This window comes from Elephas maximus, chromosome 19 (assembly GCF_024166365.1).
Source record: "Elephas maximus indicus isolate mEleMax1 chromosome 19, mEleMax1 primary haplotype, whole genome shotgun sequence".
Taxonomy (NCBI): Eukaryota; Metazoa; Chordata; class Mammalia; order Proboscidea; family Elephantidae; genus Elephas; species Elephas maximus.
The window spans coordinates 35,646,300-35,669,829 of NC_064837.1; the positions used below are offsets into that span (position 1 = coordinate 35,646,300).

Here is a 23,530-nt window from a genome sequence, read left to right on the forward strand (position 1 = left end):
AGGAAGGAGTCAGAAAGGGCTTTGCCCCTTCCAGGAATAAGAAAGGATTTTATTACTACAGATGCAACCATAAAAACAGGTACCATTTAATGAGCACTTACTAAGAATATCAGGCTTTGTGCTAGGTACTCATAGCCTTTATCTCAAGTCTTCATGATAATCAGAAGAACTTTTTGTCTGCATTCTGAAGATGAGAAGTACGAGGCTCAGAAAATTAAGTAACTTGCCCAAGGTCACCCAGGTAAGAAGTGATAGAGTCATAATTTGAACCTACGTCTGTTTTGAGAAGGCAGAAAAACAAAACAAGAAAACAAGTTAAAGGAAGGACAGAGAGATAAAGAACAGACTCAAGAAAATGAGATACAATGCTCACTACCAAGCGACAGTCCACATCTTTACGTAGGGGTATGAAATGTGTGTGTGCAAAGCAGAGTTCTGAGCCAGGATGCCCTGGACCCTGAGAGCAAGCTCCTCTTGTTTCTCATGGCAGTTTCCGGACAGGGTCCTCCCAACTCCTGGTGTTTTAGGAAGATACAACACCAAGTTATATGAGCCCTCCTGCCACAGGTGTATTGGGCTTTCAGCCATTCCGCAGCTCGACTTCCTGCTTGGTTTCTCTTGGCTGTCTCCTGGTGTCACTGAGCAGACAGGTGCCCCAATGTGGAAATCATGTTTGCATCTTTGTTGTTAGGAGACCTTGTGGCCCAAGGGAAGCAGATACACTTGGGTCTGTTTTCTTCTCAAGGAGCTCCTTTCCAGCTGAAAATTCCCTGTATGAGGGGGCAAAGACAGCCTCTGTGGTACACCCCAAAGAAGACTAACACTGTTAGAAGATGAGCACTGCCTTGATAAGTAATGAACAGAGTCTTGGTTTGAATGACCTTTTGTGGGGGATAAAATGATTAGTTCAATTTTGGACATGCTGAATTTGAAGTGTCTCGTTTACAGTTCTTTAAGTAGAAACATTCAGGAGCCTGTTGGACATACGGATCCGGAGTTTACAAGAGGACTAAGCTGCATATGTATAATCAACAGCATCTACATGGAAACTTTGGCTGAGGTTACCCAGGAAGAACATATAGAATGAAAAGAAAAGAGGGCCTAGCACAGATTCGTCAAGGTCACCACCAATTCAGGGACTCATGTTTCAGCCCTGATGCTTCAGAAACGTATGATTAGGAAAGTAAATTTTTCTGAGCACAGGTTGAGGGAAGGTTTCATGTTCTCAAAGCCAAGTGGAAGTTGTGTGCTTTTTAAAAAATCTTATCCTACTACTTCTTTATGGAGCCCTAGTGGGGCAGTGGTTAAGAGCTCGGCTGCTAACCAAAAGGTCAACAGTTTGAATCCACCGACTGCTCCTTGGAACTCTGTGGGGCAGTTCTACTCTGTCCTATAGGGTTGCTATGAGTTGAAATTGACTCAATAGCAACGGGGGACTACTTCTTTACATTTCTGCTGATCTTTGCCACTTACTAGTATGTAATCTTGGGCATTCTACTTAGCCTCTTAGTGCCTCAGTTTTCTCATCTTTCAAATGGGGGAAATCATTTCTACCTCTAGGGTTGTTGTAAAGGTGAAAAGAGTTAATACACAAAAGTGTTTAGAACTATCACTGGGCCATGGTGTTTACTTTTATCACCATCATCATCATCATTACGATGGACAATGGAGAGTTAACTCTGTTCATTTGGAGTTACATGACTCTTAAGGGGATGGAGTCAGACAGAGCTGGGTTCTAACCTTATGTAACCTTGAATTCTTAAGTCTCAAGCTTTCTTCTTTAAATGGGGATGATAACACCTACCTAGTAGAGAAATAAGATGAAAGCCCCTAGCACGGTGCCTGGCATGCATTTACTAATGGTTAGTTTCTTCCCCTTCTCCCTTCCATAGTACTTAGTTCAGGACCAGGGGAAGTCTGGTGACTTTGTCACCGATTTTTTTCCCTCTACCGCATCTGAGGCATCCTAGAATATAGCACAACTATCTATTGACGTTTGTTCCACCTGCTAAGGTCTGGGCACTAAGGCCTGGGTGGGAATCCTTCTCTAAAAGCTACTCCTCTCTCCAAAGTGACTTTCCCCCTCCCCCAATTGACCTTCTGGGCAATGAGAGGTGTCTTGGAGTCATTATGAGAAAGCTGGACCCCAGGGTACAGCATAGGGAACAAGCGAAGCAGTGGACTTCAGGGCTGCAATTTGTCCTTGAAGGAAGGTCTCACATCTTTTGTTCTGTTGGTGCAGCTGACTTTTGACCCCTCACCAGAGTGTCCTCTGTAGTCCCAGAGGGGTCCTTCTGAAATGCAAATCTGTCATTCCTCCTACATGGCCTGACTCCTGCAGGCCTTGCCAACTTCATCCCCTTCCTTCTCTTTCACACTAGACCAAACTGCCTGTAGTTCCTCCCAGCCCCGTGCCTCTACACCTTGGCACAGCTTGCTTCCTCTGCCAGGAAAGCCCTTTCACACTTTTTTGGTCCACTGGGTGAACACATACCTATTAGGCTTCCAAAGAAGTTCTAAAGTCACCTCATATGAAAACTTCTCTGCCCTCCCAGCTAGGAATGTTAATCACCCCTTCTCATGCCCTCCCATAGACCTTTGAACAAACCTGCATCACAACATCACAGTACAATGTGTTTCTCCTTTAAGGAAGGGAGCCTGTCGTATCCATCCTTGACTTCTCAGTGCATTGTACAATGTCTGGCACCAAGTGGGCCTTCATTGGTGGGAGAATGAATAAATGAAAGGATGCATGGTTAGATGGATTAAAAGATTGGCAGACAAATGGGGCTTGTTGAGACAGGGGCCACAGCTCCACTAAGGGAGACAAGCCTGCAACCTTGCACACCAGCCTTTCTTGGGGGCAAGGGGTATACGCTAAATTTCAGTCACCACCTAACTTGTGGTCCTTGTATTCTGGGAGCAAGAATGGAACTCCCTTCCATTTCAATATCCCCTGACCAAAGATTTTTATTCATAAGGATATAATTCAAAGCAAGGTAGTGCATATTTATTGAGAACCTACTATGTTCAAGGAACTGCAGTGCTACAGTGAAACAGCCTGAAAGTGCCTTCAAAAAGTGGTTGTAATTTTCAGCCAATTATTGTCATTGCTGCCTATAAATTGTACACTTATAAAAAGTTGAATTGGTGTAAGTTATGTGATGTAGATATGTTTACAATGACCAAAAAAAAGCTACTGGCGCTGCTATGTACAACCAAATACCTCATGGAATTTGATTCCTTGATTTGGAGGTTTAGGGTCATAGTTTCATGGGACATCACAGTTAACTGGCCTAATAACGTGTTTAGTGCTTCTGTTCTACCTCTTAATTTGCTGCATAGTGCCTGGAGTCTTAAAAGCTTGCAAGTGGCCATCCAAGGCACAACAATTGGTCTCTATTCAGTTGGAACAACAGAGGAAGAAAGAGAGTCAGGAATAAAGGAGGAGGATTTTGCCTCCATGAACAACCACCTCCTAGCCATGAGACCAGAAGAGCTGGATGGTGCCGGGCTACCATTACTAAGCATTTTGATCAAAGATTCCATAGAAGAATCATGATCAAAAGGGGGAAATGCAGAATAGAATTTCAAATTCTCATGGGCTCTAGACTTTCTGGAGCCACGGAGGCTGGATGAACCCCCAAACTATTGCCATGGGATAATCTTTGAATCTTAAACCAAAAATATCCCCCTGAAATCTTAAAACCAAACAATAGTTTAGCTTAAGTGGTAAAAAACATCTGCCTTGAGCATTATGTTCTTTTAAGAACTATCTATATAGGATCAAATTGACAACAGCAACTCAGAAGATTGAATGGGAACCTTAGGGGGCAGTGAGTTTATGTTAATGAGGGAGAAACAACTCAAAAAAGGAGGGTGAGAATGGTTGCACAACTCGAAGAATATAATCAATGTCACTAAATGGTACATGTAGAAACTGTTGAATTGGTATATGTTTTGCTGTGTATATTCTCAACAACAACAAAATAAAATTTAAAGAAAAAAATGGTTGTGCTTTTAAATTCATCATTGCCTTTATCATTCTCATAACCATCTTCATAAGTTCAAGGTTCTCTCTCGTTTCTCTCATGGTTCTTTGTATAGGTCCCTGAGACTTCAGCAGCAGTGGAGAGGGAAGCATGGGCAACTGTCTAGTAGGAAGTCCCCTTTCTTGCCAGGATACATTGGGGTCCCTGGCCCATAGAATTATCAAAGTAAATCATACTTTGTTCTCACAGCACTCGGACATTTTATTCGGGGAAAATTCAAATGAGTATTAGAATCGTCTTTAATGAGAAGAGAGTGTATAGCAGGGCTGCTCCATCTCTTTGGTGATAGCGGAAGGGGACCCATGGGTCGTGTTAGCTCTTGTTGGGTCCACTTCCACTTTACCCATTGCTCAGCACCAGATGGGCATAGAGGCATAGCGTATTGGCCTGAACCTGCCATACCCTCAGATCTCTGCTAGGCCAGAGAAGATGAGCTGAACTGGCTGTGTCCCCACTGCGTCCTTCCTACGGACAGGGTGAGCTCCTAGGAATCACTTGGCTCAAGGCTTCAGTCTTAGCCACATCTCATCCCAGAATAACCTCTTTCCTCTGTCACCACCCTGCTTAATCCCAGCATGGGCAGAGGGCAGAAGCACAGGGGGGTATTGAGAGGGCCAAGGCAACACTGAGTGAGAAGGCTTAAGCTACATAGGAGATAGGAATCTGTAGGCAGATGCCAGCTGGGGGCATCCCAAGGAGGCAAGAGGCACCAGCATCCCCCCAGAAGCAAGGAGAGGAAGGATAAGATTCTGAAGGCACTGATACAGGAATACATGGCTATTCTCTTAGCCAGAGGTTTTGGGAGCAGGTAGAAGGCTCAGGAGGTGAGAGATGCTGAAGCCTGGAGAGGAGCCCTCTGCATTGGCCAGTTTGGAAAACCAGGGCTTGAGGGTTGCTGGAGCTGCTTTGCAGCAGGCTCTTCATTTAGGCCGCTACCTCCCTGTATTCTTGGTGCCAGAACCACTGAAAGGACAGGGAATGGTGACTAGCTTACTTTGAGGCAATGCACTGATTAGGCATATTCTTTCATGGCACCCAGGAGCCTGCCTGGCACCTGCCCAGCATAGCATGGAAGTGCTTGGCACTCAGCTCCCTCCTTTTGCTCCCTGAGCCTCCCTAACCCAAGTTCTCTTTTTGTCTCTCTGCAGTCCCACCCCCTGTACCTGTGCAACGCCAGTGATGATGACAATTTGGAGCCCGGGTTCATCAGCATTGTCAAGCTGGAAAGTCCCCGACGGGCCCCCCGCCCCTGCCTGTCACTGGCTAGCAAGGTAGATTCCCCCTTGACCCCTTCTGCACATGCTCTGAACTTTCCCTAGCTCTGGCTGTGAAAGGCACCTGTGCTCTTTACCACCTTGTCCCCTGTGAGTGACAGGTCTGACTCACTCCAGTTTTCCTGTCCCATGCCTGGGCTGAGCAAGGTGGAATTCACGCCTCTGTTCTTTCACCACCAAAGATCTACCAGCAGATCCTTTTTTTTTTTTTTTGATATTTAAACAGATCTTTAAATATGTATATATACACACATAGACCAAGACATACACCAATTCAATAACTTCTACATGTACAATTCTGTGACAGTTAGTACATTCTTTAAGTTGTGCAACCATTCTCACCCTCCTTTTCCAAGTTGTTCCTCCACCATTAACATAAGCTCACTGCCCTCTAAGCTTCCTATCTAACCTTTCGAGTTGCTGTTGTCAGTTTGATTTGTAGTTAGTTATACAGATAGTTATATAGATAGTTCTTTAAAAGAGTACAACCAGCAGAACCTTATGTATTTCATCCAGGGCATCCCCCTCATTAGGCGTTCCTAAGCCCCTTTCCCTGCCTAGCACCAGAGCAAAAGGAGGTCAGTTGGTGGGGTCTCCCGTCTTTCAGAAATATTCACTGAGCTGTGTACAAGGACAGCAGAAACAGAAGCCACTGCCCTTACCCTTAAAAAGTTCACCCTCTTCCTCTGAGATTGCAAACTGGTGGCCCATGAGCTGCTTTTTATCTAGACTTTACTTTACTTATAATGGTATTCAAAATGTAAGCTAATTGCCACTTTAAAAAATTGGAAAATATCGTATAAAAATCCAGATTTCCAGCTTCTCTGGAAGAAAAGTCAGAGACTGTGGTAGAGCTGGCTCCACATTTCTGCAGGGCAGTGATTGACAGGAGCAGGACGGCAGCTGCCACCTTTACACAGACATGCTATCATCTGCCATGCTCCCTACCCGGTCCACTTGCCTCATTTACATCACTGCTCAGGCCCTGTAAACATTTGCATCTTGCTTTAACCAATAATAATAGCTACTGTTTTCTGTGTGCTTACCACTTACCAGGTGGAATGTGTGACAGACTATATTACCTCATTTATTTTTCCACAACAGCCAGGAAAGCTAGACATTATTATTCGCCATGTGACATATGAGGCAAATGAGGAGCAGAAAGATTAAGTAACTTGCCAGGGTGACACAGCTAGTGGAGCTGAGATTTGAGCCCAGCCCTGTCCAATTCTAAAACCTGGCTTTTAAAACTCTCTAGCAGGTTGCCTCCCATTCTAGCTGGGAAAGCTTAACGTATGTGAAAATGTTCTTTTGGTGATATAAGCTGCAGTGTCGTCAGATTGTATGTGGCACAGAGAGGTGTACTTCTGGGACAGGGTGAGGAGAGGGGGAGGCCAGCTGATGAGGGCACCAGTCCCTGCAGGGGTGGTGGGCCTTGAATTGGGTCACAGTGCCCCTGCACCCAGGAGTGGTGAAAAGGGAGTGACACTCCCAACCTGTGTGCCTGCTTATTATACTCAGGTTCAGATCCCTTGGAGATTTTCTGATCCTCCTGGGGGCTGAGGAAATGGGCAAATGAGCCTCCAGGAAACAGCATGGGCTCTTATCCTCCCACTCAGTTTTTTCAGGGTCCTGATCCCACGGCAAGCAGGGATGTGGGCAAGATTCTGAATGTGGTGGCCACAGGTAGATGAAGATATTCTCCCAGCCTGGCCATGCTGATGCAGAAGGGGACCTCAGGGGAGGTGGGAAGTGGGGACCAGGATGGAGGTGCTGGAAAGTGTGGCATCTCTGAGGTGCTGCAAGTGTCCTTACTAGCAGCAGGATTTTGTTAGGCTGAAGCTTCCCTGCTTCTGGAGATTTCCTTCCCTTTGCTTTTCAAAATATGGGACACATTGTTCATTTATTCATTGGGTGAATGAGTGCTCAGTCCCTGCTCTGCCCTGCTAGTGTGTGTGTGACTGTGTGTGTGTGTGTATGTGAGTGGTATGAGTGTAGTATGTGTGTGTGTGGTGTGTGTATGTGAGTGTGGTATGAGTGTAGTGTGTGTGTCTGTGGTGTGTGTGTGATGGGGGAAAGGTTCAGGGACGCTCTGCTATTCCTTTGCAGCAGTGCATGACTTCACGTACATGTGAACACTGGGTGAACTATAAGAACGTGACCATATAGGTTTTTTTCTCGCCCTTCAGGAGACCACACTCCTGTAGGAGAGATGAGATATGTACACAAGCACTGCGAAGCAAGAAACGTGTGGTCAGTGCCCTTTGAGATACTTAGCCTTTGTTTCCATCATCATTAAACGGGACTTTTATTTCCTACCCCAGTGATTATTGTGAGGATCAAATAATGTATATGAAGGGCCTAACAGCACCTGGGCTAAAACAGCCCATTAGAAGTTTAGAAGAAGTACACTGACTACTGCCCTGTGGCCCTCTTTTCTTTCCCCATCAAATTCTTCAGAAGTTCTTGTCTATGCCCATGCTTCCTCCCCATGCACTCGTACCTGGGCCCCTCCCTTCTTGCCTGGCTTCTTCCCCCATTGTTCTGGGAATTGTTCTCCCCCACGCTCACAGTGGCTTCCAAATGGCCAGGCCCTAGGCTTCTCTCAGGTCTATCTTTCGACCTAACCAAGTAGCTCCTGGCCCAGAGGAGGTCTCATAGGTCTCACCAGGTAATAATGTGAGCTACTTCCAATATTTCAGAAGTCCCACAGGCCTGACTAAAATACCCATCTTCTCTGCTTTTGATGGGAATTCTGTCAGTTCGATGTGCTAAAACAAGTTATTTCCTAAGAAAATGAATTGTATGTTACAAATACAATTTGGTAGAATAGGGGCCATGAGAGGTTGGAGGGAAAAGGTGAGGGTCTTTGGTGGGGAAAAATTTGAAAACCATTGACCTAACCCTGACCTTCAACCAGATCTGTTCTGGCTTTTCCCATTAGTGTCTGAATGCCATCAGCACTAACAGAGCTGGGGCCCTCAAGCCAGACAGCCCTGGGTTTGAAGCCTGGCTCCTCCACTGACACTCAGTGTGACCAGGGCCATTTCAGCTAACCTCTCTGAGCCTCCATTCCCTCTTCTGTAAAAGGGGAATCACAATGAGACTTACATCCTAAGACAGTTATGAGGATTTAATGAAACAATACAGATGAAAGGTCTCAGTCCTATGCCAAGCACATAGCAATCTCTCAATAAATGGTTGGAATTATCACTGTTGTCATCATCATTGGCGTTGTCTTCCTGTGCTACAAGTTTTTTTTTTTTTTTTCCCATTTGTTAACTCACTTGATCTTCCCTGAAACCTACACCATGATTCTTTCAGATTCCTCCATCCTTGTCACCACCACCCAATCTAAGCCAAAAACCCACTGCTGTCGATTTGATTCCAACTCATAGCGACCCCATAGGGTTTCCCAAACTGTAAAACTCTACAGAAGCAGACTGCCGCATCTTTTTCCTGTGGAACCGCTGGTAGTTTCAAACCACTGACCTTTTGGTTAGCAGCCAAGCACTTAACTACCGCACCACCAGGGCTTCTTACCACCCCGTCTTGTGACCAAAATCGGTTTCTTTTTCTTTCTTTGCAGCTCCACAGCCATCCTTGTGATAAGCCAGGCCCTTATCACCTCATACCTATACTAGTGCAGTGACCTTGTGCCTGGTGAAAGGAGCCGTCTCCTGAACCAAGCAGATGGGTACAAGGCCTGCCTCTTATCTGGAGACCACTACCCGGTAGTTAAGAGCAGGCACTCTAGAGGCCAAAGTCTTGGGTGGGAATCTTGCCTCTACCACTTATCAGCTATGTGACAAGTTATTCAGTCTCTCTGAGCCTCAGTTTCCCCAACCCAAAAACAGGGCTAGCAACTGCCTTGTAGAGATGTTGTGAGGAGTAAGTGAAATCATGTATGCAAGGCACATAGTAACAGCTGATATAATAACTAATATTTAAGGAACACTTTTTTTTTTACTATGTGCCAAGCACTTTTTTTTTTTAAATAAGTTTATTTTGTTGTTGAGAATATACACAGCAGAACATACACCAATTTCTATATGTACAATTTGGTGACACTGATTACATCCTTTGAGTTGTGCAACTATTCTCTCCTTCTCTGAGTTGTTGCTCCCCCATTAGCATAAACTCACTGCTCCCTAAGATTCCTATCTTTCGAGTTGCTGTTGTCAATTTGATCCTATATAGATAGATCTTAAAAATGTCTGCTTAAGGCAGACATTCTTTACTAAAAAAGCTAAACTACTGTTTGGTTTTAAGAAGACTTCAGGGGATATTTTTGTTTTAAGATTTAAAGATTATCTCAGGGCAATAGTTTTGGGGGCTCATCAAGCCTCCATGGCTCCAGACAGTCTAGAGCCTATGAGAATTTGAAATTCTGTTCTATATTTCCCCCCTTTGGATCAGGATTCTTCTATGGAATCTTTGATCAAATGTTTAGTAATGGTAGCCAGGCACCATCCAGTTCTTCTGGTCTCACGGCAAAGGAGGTAGTTGTTCATGAAGGCAATTAACCACACATCCCATATCCACCTCCTATTCCTGACTCTCTTTCTTCCTCTGTTGTTCCAACTGAATAGAGACCAATTGTTATGCCTTGGATGGCCACTTGCAAGCTTTTAAGACCCAAGCACTGTGCAGCAAACTAGGAGGTAGAACAGAAGTACTAAACATGTTATTAGGCCAATTAACTGGGATGTCCCATGAAACCATAACCCTAACCTCCAAACCAAGCAACCAAATCCCACAAAGTGTTTAGTTGTACACAAGCAGCCTCAACAGCTCTCTTTTTTTTTTCTGCCATTGTTGTAAACATGTTTTTACAGGTGTACAACTTACTGACAGCAAGCCAAGCAATGTTATAAGCACTTTGAATGGATTAATTTATGTAGTCCTCACAACAACCTTATGAAGTAGGTCCTATTATTTACTCCCAGTTTACAAAAACGAAAACTGAGACACAAAGAAGTTAAGTGACTTGCCTGGAGTCTCACAGCTAATAGTTGGTAGCGGAGTCAGGATTCAAACCCAGGCCATCTGAGCAGAGTGGATCTCAATAAAAGCTACACCACTTCTCCCCTTGCTTTCAAGCGCTAATGAACATCACCTCTTCTACTGAATCTTTCCTGACTGGTTTAGCCCAGCTAGCCCAGTAGGAGCAGAAATCCCTCCCTCCGGGCACACCCCCAGCAGTTAGGGTCTTTGCCAATGCTTTCCACCCTTCTAAGCCTAGGCTTCATGGAGGTGCCTCAGAGGTGGGGGAGGCTAAGGAGCCTTCCTGTCCCCAACCCCACTACAACCTGAGCTGTCTCACTTTTATCTTTTATCTGATTTGTGTCAGATTTAGTGTGTCTGGCGAGGAGTAGAGTAGAGTAAAAGGCTTTCTGAGCTGGAAAAAAAAAAGGTTTGGAAACTATTAGTCTGTGCCATTCATTTGTACCCTAGAATATTGTTATCAGCATAATGATAGATTATGAGCTGTTCTGGAGGGCCTGGACTTCCCAGGCTTGGTGCCCTGGGCACAGTAGGTGCTAAGTAAATGTTTAAAAAAAAAAAATGTTTAATGAGCAGGAAATACAGAGAGACTATCGTTGTAGCCTGGGGAGGAAAAATTAAGGACCAGGAGAGTGCAACAGCTGACTTGTGAGTCCAGAGAGTCAGAGGCTGGATTTTTAGCTCACTTTCCCTGCTCTCTCTGTAATACCTCATGTTGCCAGAGGCCAGCCTACAGATTTGTTTGCTGCCCCTAGAGGGCTGGCTGATTCTTTACAGCCCCCAAAAAAGGAGGTCTCTGGATCTTTCTAAAACCCCAGTCTTCGCATCTTGAATGCCTGCCCACCCTCTCTTTGCCTTCCAGTCTTGGAGATTCCAGTCCCTGGAGTACTTCTTTCTCTCCCTCCCTCCCTGTTCCTTGAGTGCAGGTGGGCAGGAGGCATGGATAGCTCCAGATTGGCTGCCATCTGTCCCCAAATCTTACTTTTTATTCCTAGAATTCTGGCTGCAGGCATCCACTGTCTGAAAGTCCTGTTTGTTTTCCCCTGTTGGCCAACACTCTGGGCCCTTTGATCACTTTTACAACTTTATAATTATGGGCTGTAATGGACTGGGGTGTTTGGATGTCACAGTAATTACTTTCCACTGTTCCTACCCCAATCCTTCAAAGGGTGGGGAAGTAAGAAACTCTACAGAGAAGGAAGGCTTTGTCCTCCCCTCCTACTCTTCCAGGCTAGGCTGGATCCAGGGTCTTGTTCAGGGGCATAGGAAACCCGAGGTCCTGGTGGCTGGAGGACCCAGGAGTCCCAATCCAGGGACCACTGGGATGGTCTCCCATACCCCTTCAGCAAAATCCCCAGACTATGAGATGACTTGTTGGATTCTCCTCTCCTTTTCCCCTGCTACTGCTCCTATACCCCTGCTTGGAGGGCTCTGACGATTGGAGAGCCTCCATCTGCCTGGGATGGCCTAGGTGGGGTAGACTTCGTGGGAGAAAGTGGTGGTGGGGAGGATGGAGGCTGTAACCTCTCAGTCTCTTCAATTCCATTCTGGAGTCCTGTGAATTTCCAGTTAGCCTGGTGAGCCCTGGGCCTGAGCTGAGCCTGGGTGAAGGTAGGGGGCCCAGCCCCGCTCCTAGGGGAGGGAGAGAGGGAAAAGAAAAGTTACTTTCCTGATCAAAATGGGGCTCCACTAGAAGGTCTCCACTGCCAACCCAGGGCAGTGGGTTCTGAGGGGCCCCCTAGCCACAACTCACCCAAGGGAGTGGGAGCGGGAGCAGGGAGCCACTCCCTGGCCTGCCCCAACAGGCTCTTCCTGGGACGCAGGGATCAAAGCGCTGAGAGTGTGAGTAAGCCAACATTGGCTCCTCTTCCTGCCACCACTACTGGCAGCAGGATTAACTCCTTCACCACCAGCAGGAAGGCCCGAAGACTCAGTAGTGGCTCTGAGGGTGTGAGCCTTTGCTCTAGAGAGGAAGGCTGGAGAGTGGCCGCTGGGTGAGGGGACAGCACTAGGCAGCGAGTAGCTCACTCACCTCTTTGTCCGTTGGTCATTGCCCACTGGGCTCCACCCCACCCACAGCTCTTATCTCCCTTTTTTTAACCCCACACACATATCCCTAGATTCCTGCTTTTTATTTTCTCCTGGCTCTGCTATCTGTTCAGCCTGATTGGCTACATTCTGCTTCCCCAAGCCTGCTCTACTTGCAGCCTCTCTGCCTTCTGGCCCCTGGTACACAGTTGTGTCCTTGTGGGAACAGCATCTGTAGTCCCTCCCTACCTGTGTATCTAGTGCCATACTAATGGAGATGATAAAGAGATAAAGCACTGCACAGGGACTCCTTTAAGTTACCACCGGAGCCGGAGAAAACATTGGCCAATTAGAGCATGCAGGGAGAGGCTACCAATGAGATGGGCTGAAGCTGGGCTCTGCCATGGAGGCCTTGGGTGAGAGCAGTGTCCCAGGCTCCTGGAACTTAGCCTGAGCTGGGGGGAAGCACCACAGACTCCTCTTGTCAGACAGGGCTCGCCCTTGGAAAGCCCAGCTCTATTCTGAAGGAGCTCTCTTCCTCTGCCTCTCTGTTCCGGGGACTGGTCACTCTCCGTTCCCTGGGGGGGGTGCTGGTCTCTCCCTACTCTCTGTTCTCACTTCTCTTAGCCAATGCAGACTGATGGAACCCTGACATCAGGGACTGTTCTTATTTTCTTTGGCCCCAGAATTTAGTCCACCACCTGGCACCCAGAAAACCCTTGTTAAAGGTTTGTGCCTTTACAAAATGAAGGACTGAATGTTGTTCTTTGAAGACAATGGGACCTTGGTGAGCTCGGGGGCAGGACAGGGGGATCCTAGTCCTGCTGACCCCTTGCATGTATATATGTGAGTGTACAGAGTTCCCATGTGTGAAAAGTCCCAGGAAGGGGTGGGTGTGTGTGGGGGCGAGGCTGGGGCATGGATGAGCTGTCTTCTTCCCTGTCCCCAGCCAAACCTCTGCTGTGTCCCTGCAGGCCCGGATGGCAGGCGAGAGAGGAGCCAGTGCTGTTCTCTTTGACATCACTGAGGACCGAGCTGCTGCTGAACAGGTACCCAGGAACCTTGGGATGTTGGGGCGGGGGGGCGGGGAGCAGGGTAGAGGAAAGTGAAGTTAATGGGGAAGGAGAAGTCAGGACACAGCAGCCTCTCTGGACACTGTCCCTCCTGCAGCTGCAGCAGCCCCTGGGGTTGACTTGGCCAGTGGTGTTGATCTGGGGCAATGATGCTGAGAAGCTGATGGAGTTTGTGTACAAGAACCAGAAGGCCCACGTGAGAATTGAGCTGAAGGAGCCCCCGGCCTGGGTAAGCACAGCAGATCTCCAGACCCTCCCCAGCACCCACACTCACTCCCACCTTTGTCCCATGGAAACTCCCACCCAAAGCCCTTAGACGCCTGGAGCTGAGGAGACCTTAGTAATCCTCTTGTCCCATGAGAGAAAGGGAGAGCTCCTTCAGAAATCCAGCTGTGCGCCTCAAAAACAGATTAGGCCAGATGAGTTCTAATGTTATTTTCGGCTCTGTGGCTTGCTGGCATGGAGTAGCAGAGACAGAATGAAACCCTGGCCCTGAACCCTAGCTGGTGCTTCTCCACTCACTCAGCTGCTCAGTGGGTAACTCCCACCTGCAGAGAAGTCCCTTCCCCCTTTTTCCCAAGCACATGGGTTTTCAGATAGCATTTCCAACAGCCAACATCTGGAGAGCTCTCTCCTATGAGTGCTTCTGGGCAGAGAGGGGTCACCTAACCCTATCCCAGATTCATCTCCACCACAGCTCCCCAGCTGGAAAACCCAAGGAGATCTCCAGCTCTCTGTGTGTCTCCTGGGCTCCTGTTTTCCCTCCCAAATTGGCCCAGCTCCTTCCAGAGCTATGACCCTTTTTCCTGTCTGCTTGCTCCCCTAGCCAGATTATGATGTATGGATCCTCCTGACTGTGGTAGGCACCATCTTTGTGGTCATCCTGGCTTCAGTGCTGCGCATCCGGTGCCGCCCCCACCACAGCAGGCCGGTGAGCAGTGTGGGCTCCCCGTGGAGGTGCATGTGTGTATGTCTGTGGGAGGGTAGGGGTAGGAGCAGAAAGGGGAAGTGACAAAGGAAGGCGCCTTTATGCTCACAAAACAGTTTACCTGCAAATACTCCCGCATATGTCTGGGTTGATTTCCAGCAGCCTCTCCCCATAGGCTTGCTCATTTGTTCATTCATTCAACAAACATACCGAGTTCCTATTTTGTGCCAGGCATTCCTCTAGGTGTTGAGGATATAGCAGCAATTAAAAGGGACAAAAATCCCTACCCTCAAGGAGCTTTTATTATAGTAGGATGAGACACACAATAAACAAAACAAATAAGTAAAATATATAGTATTTCAAATAGTGGTATGTGCTAGGGAGAGAAATAAAATAGGAAAGGGGAGAGGAAGTACAAGGGGAACAGGATTTTTAAAGGCAAGCCCTCATTGAGAAGATGACATCAGAGCAAAGATTCCAACTAGGTGAGGGAGTGATCTGTGCAAATCTCTGGGGAGAAAGTAGTATAAGCAGGGAGAAGAGTAAACGCAAAGGCCTGGAGGCAGAAGTGTGCCTGATGCCATTGAGGAGCAGCAAGAAGCCGTATGATTGGGATAGAGTGAGAAGAAGGACAGAATAGGAGATGAGAATGGAGAGCTCATGCAGCCAAGTTGTATCCAACTCTTCAGGCCATTGTCAGGACTTTGTTTTTTACTCTGGGCAAAGTGGGAGCCATTGGAGGGCTTTGAGTAGAAGGCATGACATGGTCTGACTTGAGTTTGACCACGATCACTCTTGCCTCTGTAAAGAAAATGGGCTACAAGGAGGCAAGGGTGGGAAGAGAGAAACAAGATAGGAGGCTAATATAGGAATCCAGGTGATAGTAATGGTAGCTTGGATTAGGGTGGTAACCCAAAACCCAAAAAAACCAAACCCAGTGCCGTCGAGTCGATTCTGACTCACAGCGACCCTATAGGACAGAGTAGAACTGCCCCATAGAGTTTCCAAGGAGCGCCTGGCGGATTCGAACTGCTGACCCTTTGGTTAGCAGCCATAGCACTTAACTACTATGCCACCAGGGTTTCCGGTAACAGTAAAGGTGGTGAGAAATAGATTCTGGGTATATTTTGAAGGCAAAGCCAAAAGGTTTACTAATCATTGGGTATGAGAGAAAGGAGTGGAGGATGACATCAAGATTTTTGGTCTGAAGACTTAATGGTCTGACTGAGACTAGAGGGACCCCGGAGGCCATGGTCCCCAGACCCTTTGTTAGCCCAAGACTGGAACCATTCCTGAAGCCAACTCTTCAGACAGGGATTGGACTAGACTATAAGACAGAAAATGATACTGGTGAGGAGTGAGCTTCTTGGCTAAAGTAGACATATGAGACTATATGGGCAACTCCTGTCTGAAGGTGAGATGGGAAGGCAGAGGGGGCCAGGAGCTGGTTGAATGGACACGGGAAAAACAGGTTGCAGAGGAGGAGGGTGCTGTCTCATTAGGGGGAGAGCAGCTAGGAGGACATAATACTAAGTTGTCGTGTGAGAGACTGACTTCATTTATAAACTTTCACTTTCAATTAAAATGGAATTGCCATTTATTGGAAAGGGGAAGACTGGGGTGGACAGGTGTGTGTTTGGGGGTGGTTAATGGAATCAGGAGTTTAGTTTTGGACATGGCAAGTTTGACCTGCCTATTAGACATCCAAGTTGAGATGTCAAACAGGCAGTTGAATGAAAAGTTTCTCTTATCAGTCATCAAGGGCAGGAAAGCATAATGGTATAAGCTCGGGAGGGGGTGGGAGGGCTTGGCCTGGTTGGTAAAGCCATGCATGTGCTCCAGTGGGACAAACTCCCAGGGGTGGTTAGTTGGCCATGTGATCTAAATGGGTGCCTGGGAACCAAGTACAAGCTGGGCTCCAGGGTGAGGGCAGAGGAGGCTTTGCCCTATTCTAAGCCCTATCCCTCTTCCCAGGAGCCCCTTCAGCAGCGAACAGCCTGGGCCATCAGCCAACTGGCTACCAGGAGGTACCGAGCCAGCTGCAAGAGGGCCCGAGCTGAATGGCCGGACTCAGGTAGCAGCTGCAGCTCAGCCCCCATGTGTGCCATCTGCCTGGAGGAGTTCTCTGAGGGACAGGTAAGGCAGGACTTGTGGTTCACCTCCATGACCAGGCTGGAGAGGATGAATGCAGCTTTAGGAGGGGACACTTAGGGCTGGTGTGGTTGTCCTGCCTGCCTTCATATCCTATGTATCCTGCGTGGGGCAGAGGTAGGGGAGAGCCCTGAGGCTTTAGTAATTGTCCTGGAAGGCACTGGGTTGGGTTAGAGAAAGAGAACCGTTTGTTATTTGATGAGGGTTTACCATGAGCAGGCTCAGCAGTGGGTGCTTTAGATGCATTATCTCATGTTAGCCTCATGACAGTGCGGGGTGGGGGAGATTCGTTTTTTATCCTCGTTTTACAGGCAGAAAACTGTCTGTTAAAAAGCTTGCCCAGGAGAGATGAGAAGGCAAAAAGAGACAGGAGCTGGTTGAATGGACAAGGGAAACCCGGGGTGTAAAGGAGGAGTGTGCTGTCACATTACAGGGAGAGCAACTAGGGTCACATAAAAATATGTTTATAAATTTTTGTATGAGAAACTGACTTGAACTGTAAACTTTTACTTAAAGCACAATAAAAAATTTTAAAGAAAGAAAAAAAACTTGCCAAGGGTCATATTGCTAACTGGCAAAATCTAGGCCCGCTTGATATCGAAGCCTATATCATTGCTATTCTACCATGAGGTCTACTACAAGTAGGTTATAGCAAGAGGGAAAGGCCAAGGGGTGTCAGGGGGATATCCTGGTTCTGGCTACTCCTGTAGCTACAGATACCTTTTTTTTGGACCCTCTTGTTTTCTCCAGGAGCTACGGGTCATTTCCTGTCTTCATGAGTTCCACCGTACCTGTGTGGACCCCTGGCTGCATCAGCATCGGACCTGCCCTCTCTGCATGTTCAACATCGTAGGTAGGAGGTGGGCCAAAGACTTCCCTATGGACAGGCAGATGGGTTGAGAACATGGCTTCTGTCTGGGAAAGGGCTTCTCGCTTGAAGCTGAGGAGAAAGCAGACCTGCCACTGTCATTGTTTAAGTTGCATATTGTTCAAGAGTGCCTCATCCGAGAGGGGAGCCATTCACACTGTGATCAGACATCGTGGTTTTTTTTTAATTATTTGTATTTTTATGATAGCTTTGTTGATTCTAAATTTGGGGTATTTGCATGTTTATTATTCCAATTTCCTGGCAGTAAATATTAGAAGATAAAATCACTCTGACAATTTTCTAAAAGATGAAAGTGAACTGTCTTGAGGGAAGAGAACCTTTTTCTAATTCACCTAAATGTGCAGTGTGGCCTAGCAGTGGCCCTGAGTGAAAGAGCCCCAAATGGCTGATGGTAGTACAGAAATTGACACATACAGCAGAACTCCCAGGATAGACAGACTTGGCTGGAGGGAGGGAGGAAGGGAGTCCCAGGGCACATACATGCAGGGTAGGGATGTCCTTGGTCCCCCAAACTCTGACTGACCTCATAGGCCACATAGGATCAAATAGGTTAGCTATTAGCTAACCTTTCTGAATGCATCCTCCATAGATTTGTGGTCAGACACCCATGCTCTTGGTTCTTTTTTCCAGAGGGCGATTCATTTTCCCAGCCCTTGGGACCCTCTCGACCCTACCAGGAACCGGGCCGGAGACTCCACCTCATTCGCCAGCATCCGGGTCACGCCCACTATCACTTCCCTGCTGCTTACCTGCTGGGCCCTTCACGGAGCAGCTCGGTGGTTCGGCCCCCACGACCTGGTCCCTTCCTGCCATCCCAAGAGCCAGGCTCAGGTCCTCGGCACCACCGCCTCCCCAGAGGAGCACATCCCCGGCCTGTAGGACAGCAGCAGTGCCTGGCTATGGCCCAGCTCCCCTATGCGCAGGGCTGGGGGCTGAGCCGGCTCAGGTGTACCTCACAGCACCCTGCTGCTTGCCCAGTGCCCCCACGCCGGGCCAGGCCTCACGACAGCAGCGGGTCTGGGGAAAGCTACTGTACAGAACGCAGCGGCTACCTGGCGGATGGGCCAGCCAGTGACTCTAGCTCGGGGCCCTGTCACGGCTCCTCCAGTGACTCAGTGATCAACTGCACGGACATCAGCCTGCAGGGTGTCCATGGCAGCAGTTCTACCTTCCGCAGCTCCCTGAGCAGTGACTTTGACCCCTTGGTCTACTGCAGCCCTGAAGGGGAGCCCCAGAAGGAGGAGCCACATGTCAGTGTGGCCTCTCGTCCCCGGTCCTTGGACTCAGTGGTGCCCTCAGGAGAAACCCAGGTCTCTAGCCATATCCACTACCACCGCCACCGGCACCACCACTACAAAAAGCGGTTCCAGTGGCGTGGCAGGAAGGCTGGCCCAGAAACTGGGCACCCCCAGTCCAGGCCTGGTGTTCCTCGGACACAGCTCCAGCTGGAGCCAACTTCCCCTGATGAGCAAGCTGCCAGATCCACCTCACCAGCTCCTTCAGGGCAGCTGCCCAGCCCACAACGGCCTAAGGCCATAACAGAGCCAGCCCCTGGCCCAGCTGAAGCCTCCAGCCCCAGCTCCATTCCCAGCAGCCTTTTAAGCTTGCAGAAATCCAGCCACCCTGCCCGACACCCACAGAGGAAACGGCGGGGGGGTCCCTCAGAGCCCACCCCAGTCTCTCGGCCCCAGGACTTGACTGCGCACCCAGGTTGCCGGATGTTTCCCCACTATGGCCCCAGGCTGGCATATCCTTGGTCCCCAGAGGCCCACCCATTGATCTTTGGACCTTCGGGCCTGGATAGGAGGCTTCTACCAGAAACCCCGGCCCCCCATTACTCAAGTTCACAGCCAGTGTGGTTGTGTCTGACTCCACGCCTGCCCCTGGGGCCACACCCACCTGAGGAGGGGCCTTCCGAATGGAGTCCTGGCACCACAGAGGGCAGGCCATGCCCTTACCCACACTGCCAGGTGCTGCCAGCCCAGCCTGGTGAGTTTTCATGGGAAGTAGGTGTCCAGGGGAGAGGAGACTAAGAGAAGCTGCGTATTTTAGGACAGGTGAAGTCAACCAACAAGGCGTTGACAGAAGCTGAGAAGGATACAACAGGGGTGACATTCAGATTATTGAAAAACTGGCACAGCACCCCAGCTCTGCCAAGTGTTACCCATTTAGTTTCCAGATCATAGGGAGGTCCCAGGGGAGGTACTAGCATGGATGGGGCTTCAGAGAGGCACTTGGGGTGGTTGGAGCAGCTCAAACGGATGTGTGTCAACATTTTGACAATTGGTACAGCCATACCAGTGTGTACAGCTCAATATTAGCTCCAAATTCAAAGAAAGCCGAGAAGTGTCCTTTGCCCTTGAGGAAAGCATGATCTTATAGAAGAAATCATTGCAGACAACCATAATACTAGGCCATATGAGAAGAACTATGTGAATGATACAGAGAGAGAGACATCACAGGTGACTCCCTGTAGCCCTGCAGGTCCTCAGGCCTTCTCCTGTTCCTCTGGGACAGGGAACAGGAAGGCTTCCCTCCCTCTTGTTAATAAAACCAACCTCATTTTCTTGGGGGCCCAGTGTATCCCTGTTGCTCTATTACAACCAGTGGTGATACATATGCTATATATATATATATATATATATATATATATATATATATATTTGTGCTTTAGGTGAAAGTTTATGGCTTGAGTTAATTTCTCATACAAATATTTATACACATATTGTTATATGACACTAGTTGCAATCCCTAAAATGTGACAGCATACTCCCCCTTTCCACCCCAGGTTTCCCGTGTCCCAATGATGATAATTTGAATTCTCAACCTTTATTTATTTGCCCAAATACTCCTCTTCCCCTTCCAGAGCCCTTCACCTCTTACTTCTTTCCCATCTTCTCCCATTATGTGGATGACACAACTCTGCCTACAGCATTACAAGGAAGACCCCTCCACCCCAAAAGGGCACCGAAAGGTGCTAAAATATAAGGCCTCATGGTCTAGGAATCCTACAGGCAGAACTTGAGAGATGCCATCATTCATTCATTTCCCCTCTCCTTCCTTTCCTCCTTCTGCATTTATTACATTTATTGTATGCTTGCTATGTGCTAGGTTCCGGGCTAAGCTTAGAGTATACAGAGATGAAAATATATGGAATTTGCCAATGAGGAGACTGGGGAGACAGACAGGCATGCAAACAGTGTAGGAAGATAATCGCTTCCATACAGTCTTGTATCTGCAAGCTTTGGCCATGGAATCATGAGATTCCAGCTGAGCCCTATTGTGTGTATTTCCAGGTCCAGACCACTACCTGCCCTGTCTCTCAAGCTCAGAACTAGTTACAACACTTCCTTTTTCCCTGCTCCTTACATCCAATCAGTGCCAGTTTCTGTTAACTACTTCTCTGCTTATCTTTACCACATTCTCCCCTACCCCAGCACTCACGGCCTCTGCCACTGTCTTAGGTGTATCTTAAACACCAGTGCAGCAACTACCTAGCTCTTCCCCTCCCTTTAACAGGGTATGAAGGCTGGGGACTGCACATTGAGTTTTGTGACCAGAAAATTGTGCAGTACATTTACTCTGCTCCCCTACTCTCCTGCTGCTGCCATGTCCTCTTTGTCACAATCCACTGGCCAGAAAGCTTCAACTGTTCTGTTTTGTCCACAGTAAGGAAAAATCCAACCAGGCTTGACCTTCAAGGCCCCAGCACCAGCTAGCCCCAGTGTTCCTTCCCAACCTTATTTTCTACTATACCTCTCCACTTACTCTACCCTATCCTATAGCCAAACTGGGTAAGCTCTTCTTGCAGTTCCTTCAGCTCAGAATATCCTGCTGCGTTCCCTCAGTCCCGTAAACCTAATTCTTACCTATTCCTGCAGGCCCAGCTCATTTATCCCCAATTCCAGAAAGCCTTTCCTGATTGCTCCAGTTGGACATGATCTCTCCCCTTCCTCGATGTGTCCCTTAGGACCCCGGCCCTGTCTCCCTGGTGTAATGGCTATTTGCATGCACACCTTCTCTCGTACGAGGTTGTTAGCTCCCTGTTTAATCTTCTTGGACTTCTACTTGCCACATGGTAGCAGACTTGATGGCAATGGTTTATTTTGTTTGAATTTTTTTTTTTTTTTTGGTAGGGGGTATTAGGCCAGATGCACAGTAAATGCTCAATATTTATTGGACGAATGAATGTATAGTAAGTATTAGGAACACATCGGTTGCTATATATGTTTCCCTTTCTCTAGATTTGTGTTTTTCTCCCGTGTCCCAACTGGGGTCCCTCTCAGCTTTCAATCTAATCATCCTTTCCTTCTTTGTGGGTGCCTCCCAGCCATACAGTCCTACAGATGGGAGAAGCAAGAGCCTAGCCTGACCCTCACTGTTCTCTTTCCTCCTCTGTCTCTGAATGCAGGCTCGGAGGAGGAGGAGCTTGAGGTGCTGTGTGAACAGGCCGTGTGAGATGTTCAGACCTGGCTCCAACCAAGACAGTGCTCTGGATGACTCAGGGCCCTACCAGGCAGAGTCTTGCTCCTGGGAGAAGAAAGGACCTCAGCAAACACCCCTTTTTGCCATACTTCCTGGAACCAGCGGAAGAGGAGTGGTTGTGGTGGGTGGCAGGAGGTGCTGTTTCCTGCTCTCAGCTATGGGGCGATAGTTTCCCCCTTGTCTGCAGAGCACATCCCAGAGCAGCAAGTCTGAATCCAGCCAGGCAAGCAGCTACTGCCTGTGCACTGTGTGGACTGGCTCCCTTGAAAAGTATGTTTTTTGAGGGCAGGAAGCCAGGTATGGGAAGCTAGGGTGTTACAAAGGTGCTGCTCCCTCCCCCAGCCCCCCAGGTCTCCATCATCCCAGGCTTCATGTTCATACCAACCAAGCAGGTCCAGCTGACTGCATGACCTTTCTCAACCCCTTCTTCAGCTGAGCCCTGGACACCTGCCTTGGCCCTCCTTGGAGAGGCTCTTGTTGGGGGAACTGCATCAGGGACAACCCCAGCTCTATCATTTTCCTTCTTTGAAAAAGGATCAGGAGCATAGGTGAGCCCTGAGCCCTGAAAAGGGAGGGTCTCTGCAGCTTCTCCAGGCAGTTCCTCCCTGGTGCATAAGGGAGGATTTTTCCCCCTTGTCCTTAAATTGTCAGATCCACTGTATTAAGTCAGAGGGAAGCCAGGGCATTGTGTTCTGTCGTGAGGTGGTGTCTTGAGGAACCTGGAATGAAGCCTCGGATCTTCAGACTCCCTTGTCACCCTGCAGCTCCAGTTCCTCAGGAGGCTGCAGGTGGGGTTGGGGTGGGAAGGGAATGACTCTCCTTGGAGATCTCCTGTCTCAAAGTCCCAAAGCAGGTAGACAGTAGAAGATTTCTGAGGGACTTCATCTGGAAAGAAGGAGGATGGAATGAAGGTAGAAAAGGCAGAATTACAGCTGAGCAGGAAGGACAAGAAGGAGCAGGGGAGAACAAAGGAAAAGCAAAGTGTGGCCCTTGGTTTTGGAGGGCCCAGAGGCCTATCTCCCTAGTATAAGCCATATAGTTAGGGACCCACAGGGAGCAGGTGCATGTGAGAGTGGAGCTGGAGCAGGAAGTCTGGCCTGGGCAGCTGGTACCCAAGTGGGCAAGGACTGAGGGGTCTCCCTAGGGTGACATTCACTCCAGGACAGCCTGGTCATTGCTGGCCCCTCAGGCATTATCCCATTTGGAATGTGAATGTGGGGGCATAGTGGGCACAGGGGCCTTACCTGGGAACTTTCTCTCCTCAAAGTCAGTGGGGAGACTAACACCTAGGCACCCACATGGGTATTTATATCTGAACCAGACAGAAAGACGCTTGAATCAGGCACTACATTGAGAAATGTATTTATTTGCTAATATATTTATCCACAAATACAATCTGGTCTCGTGGTTTTGTTCTGTTAACAATTGTCATTCAGGGTAACAACTTCATTTCCTTCTACATTGACAGAAATAAATTATTTCTGATATCAGGGGCTAGACTCTGATTTACAAAAAGATAGCTTGGAGTGGTGGGCTTGGCAACAGACATGGCTTGGCATGGCTTAGTGAGACAAGAGGGGGAGAAAACATAACTGGATTCTCTTCGTGCTTCAGTTGTTAGCGATCTTTGTTATTATTATTGT

The 23,530-nt window shown here is 48.1% G+C and overlaps 1 protein-coding gene across 1 annotated transcript in view; it reads left to right on the top strand.

Annotated features, from left to right (window-relative positions):
• Positions 1 to 22,684, top strand: part of RNF43 (ring finger protein 43) — a 69,683-nt gene extending 46,999 nt beyond the window's left edge. Inside the window, exons 3-10 of the mRNA XM_049860377.1 lie at positions 5,201 to 5,323; positions 13,336 to 13,410; positions 13,532 to 13,663; positions 14,261 to 14,365; positions 16,337 to 16,498; positions 17,264 to 17,366; positions 18,033 to 19,391; positions 21,814 to 22,684. Coding sequence (XP_049716334.1) covers positions 5,201 to 5,323; positions 13,336 to 13,410; positions 13,532 to 13,663; positions 14,261 to 14,365; positions 16,337 to 16,498; positions 17,264 to 17,366; positions 18,033 to 19,391; positions 21,814 to 21,860 — 2,106 coding nt within the window. The 3' untranslated portion in view covers positions 21,861 to 22,684. The remainder of the gene's footprint in view (positions 1 to 5,200; positions 5,324 to 13,335; positions 13,411 to 13,531; positions 13,664 to 14,260; positions 14,366 to 16,336; positions 16,499 to 17,263; positions 17,367 to 18,032; positions 19,392 to 21,813) is intronic.
• The last annotated feature ends 846 nt before the right edge of the window (positions 22,685 to 23,530 follow it).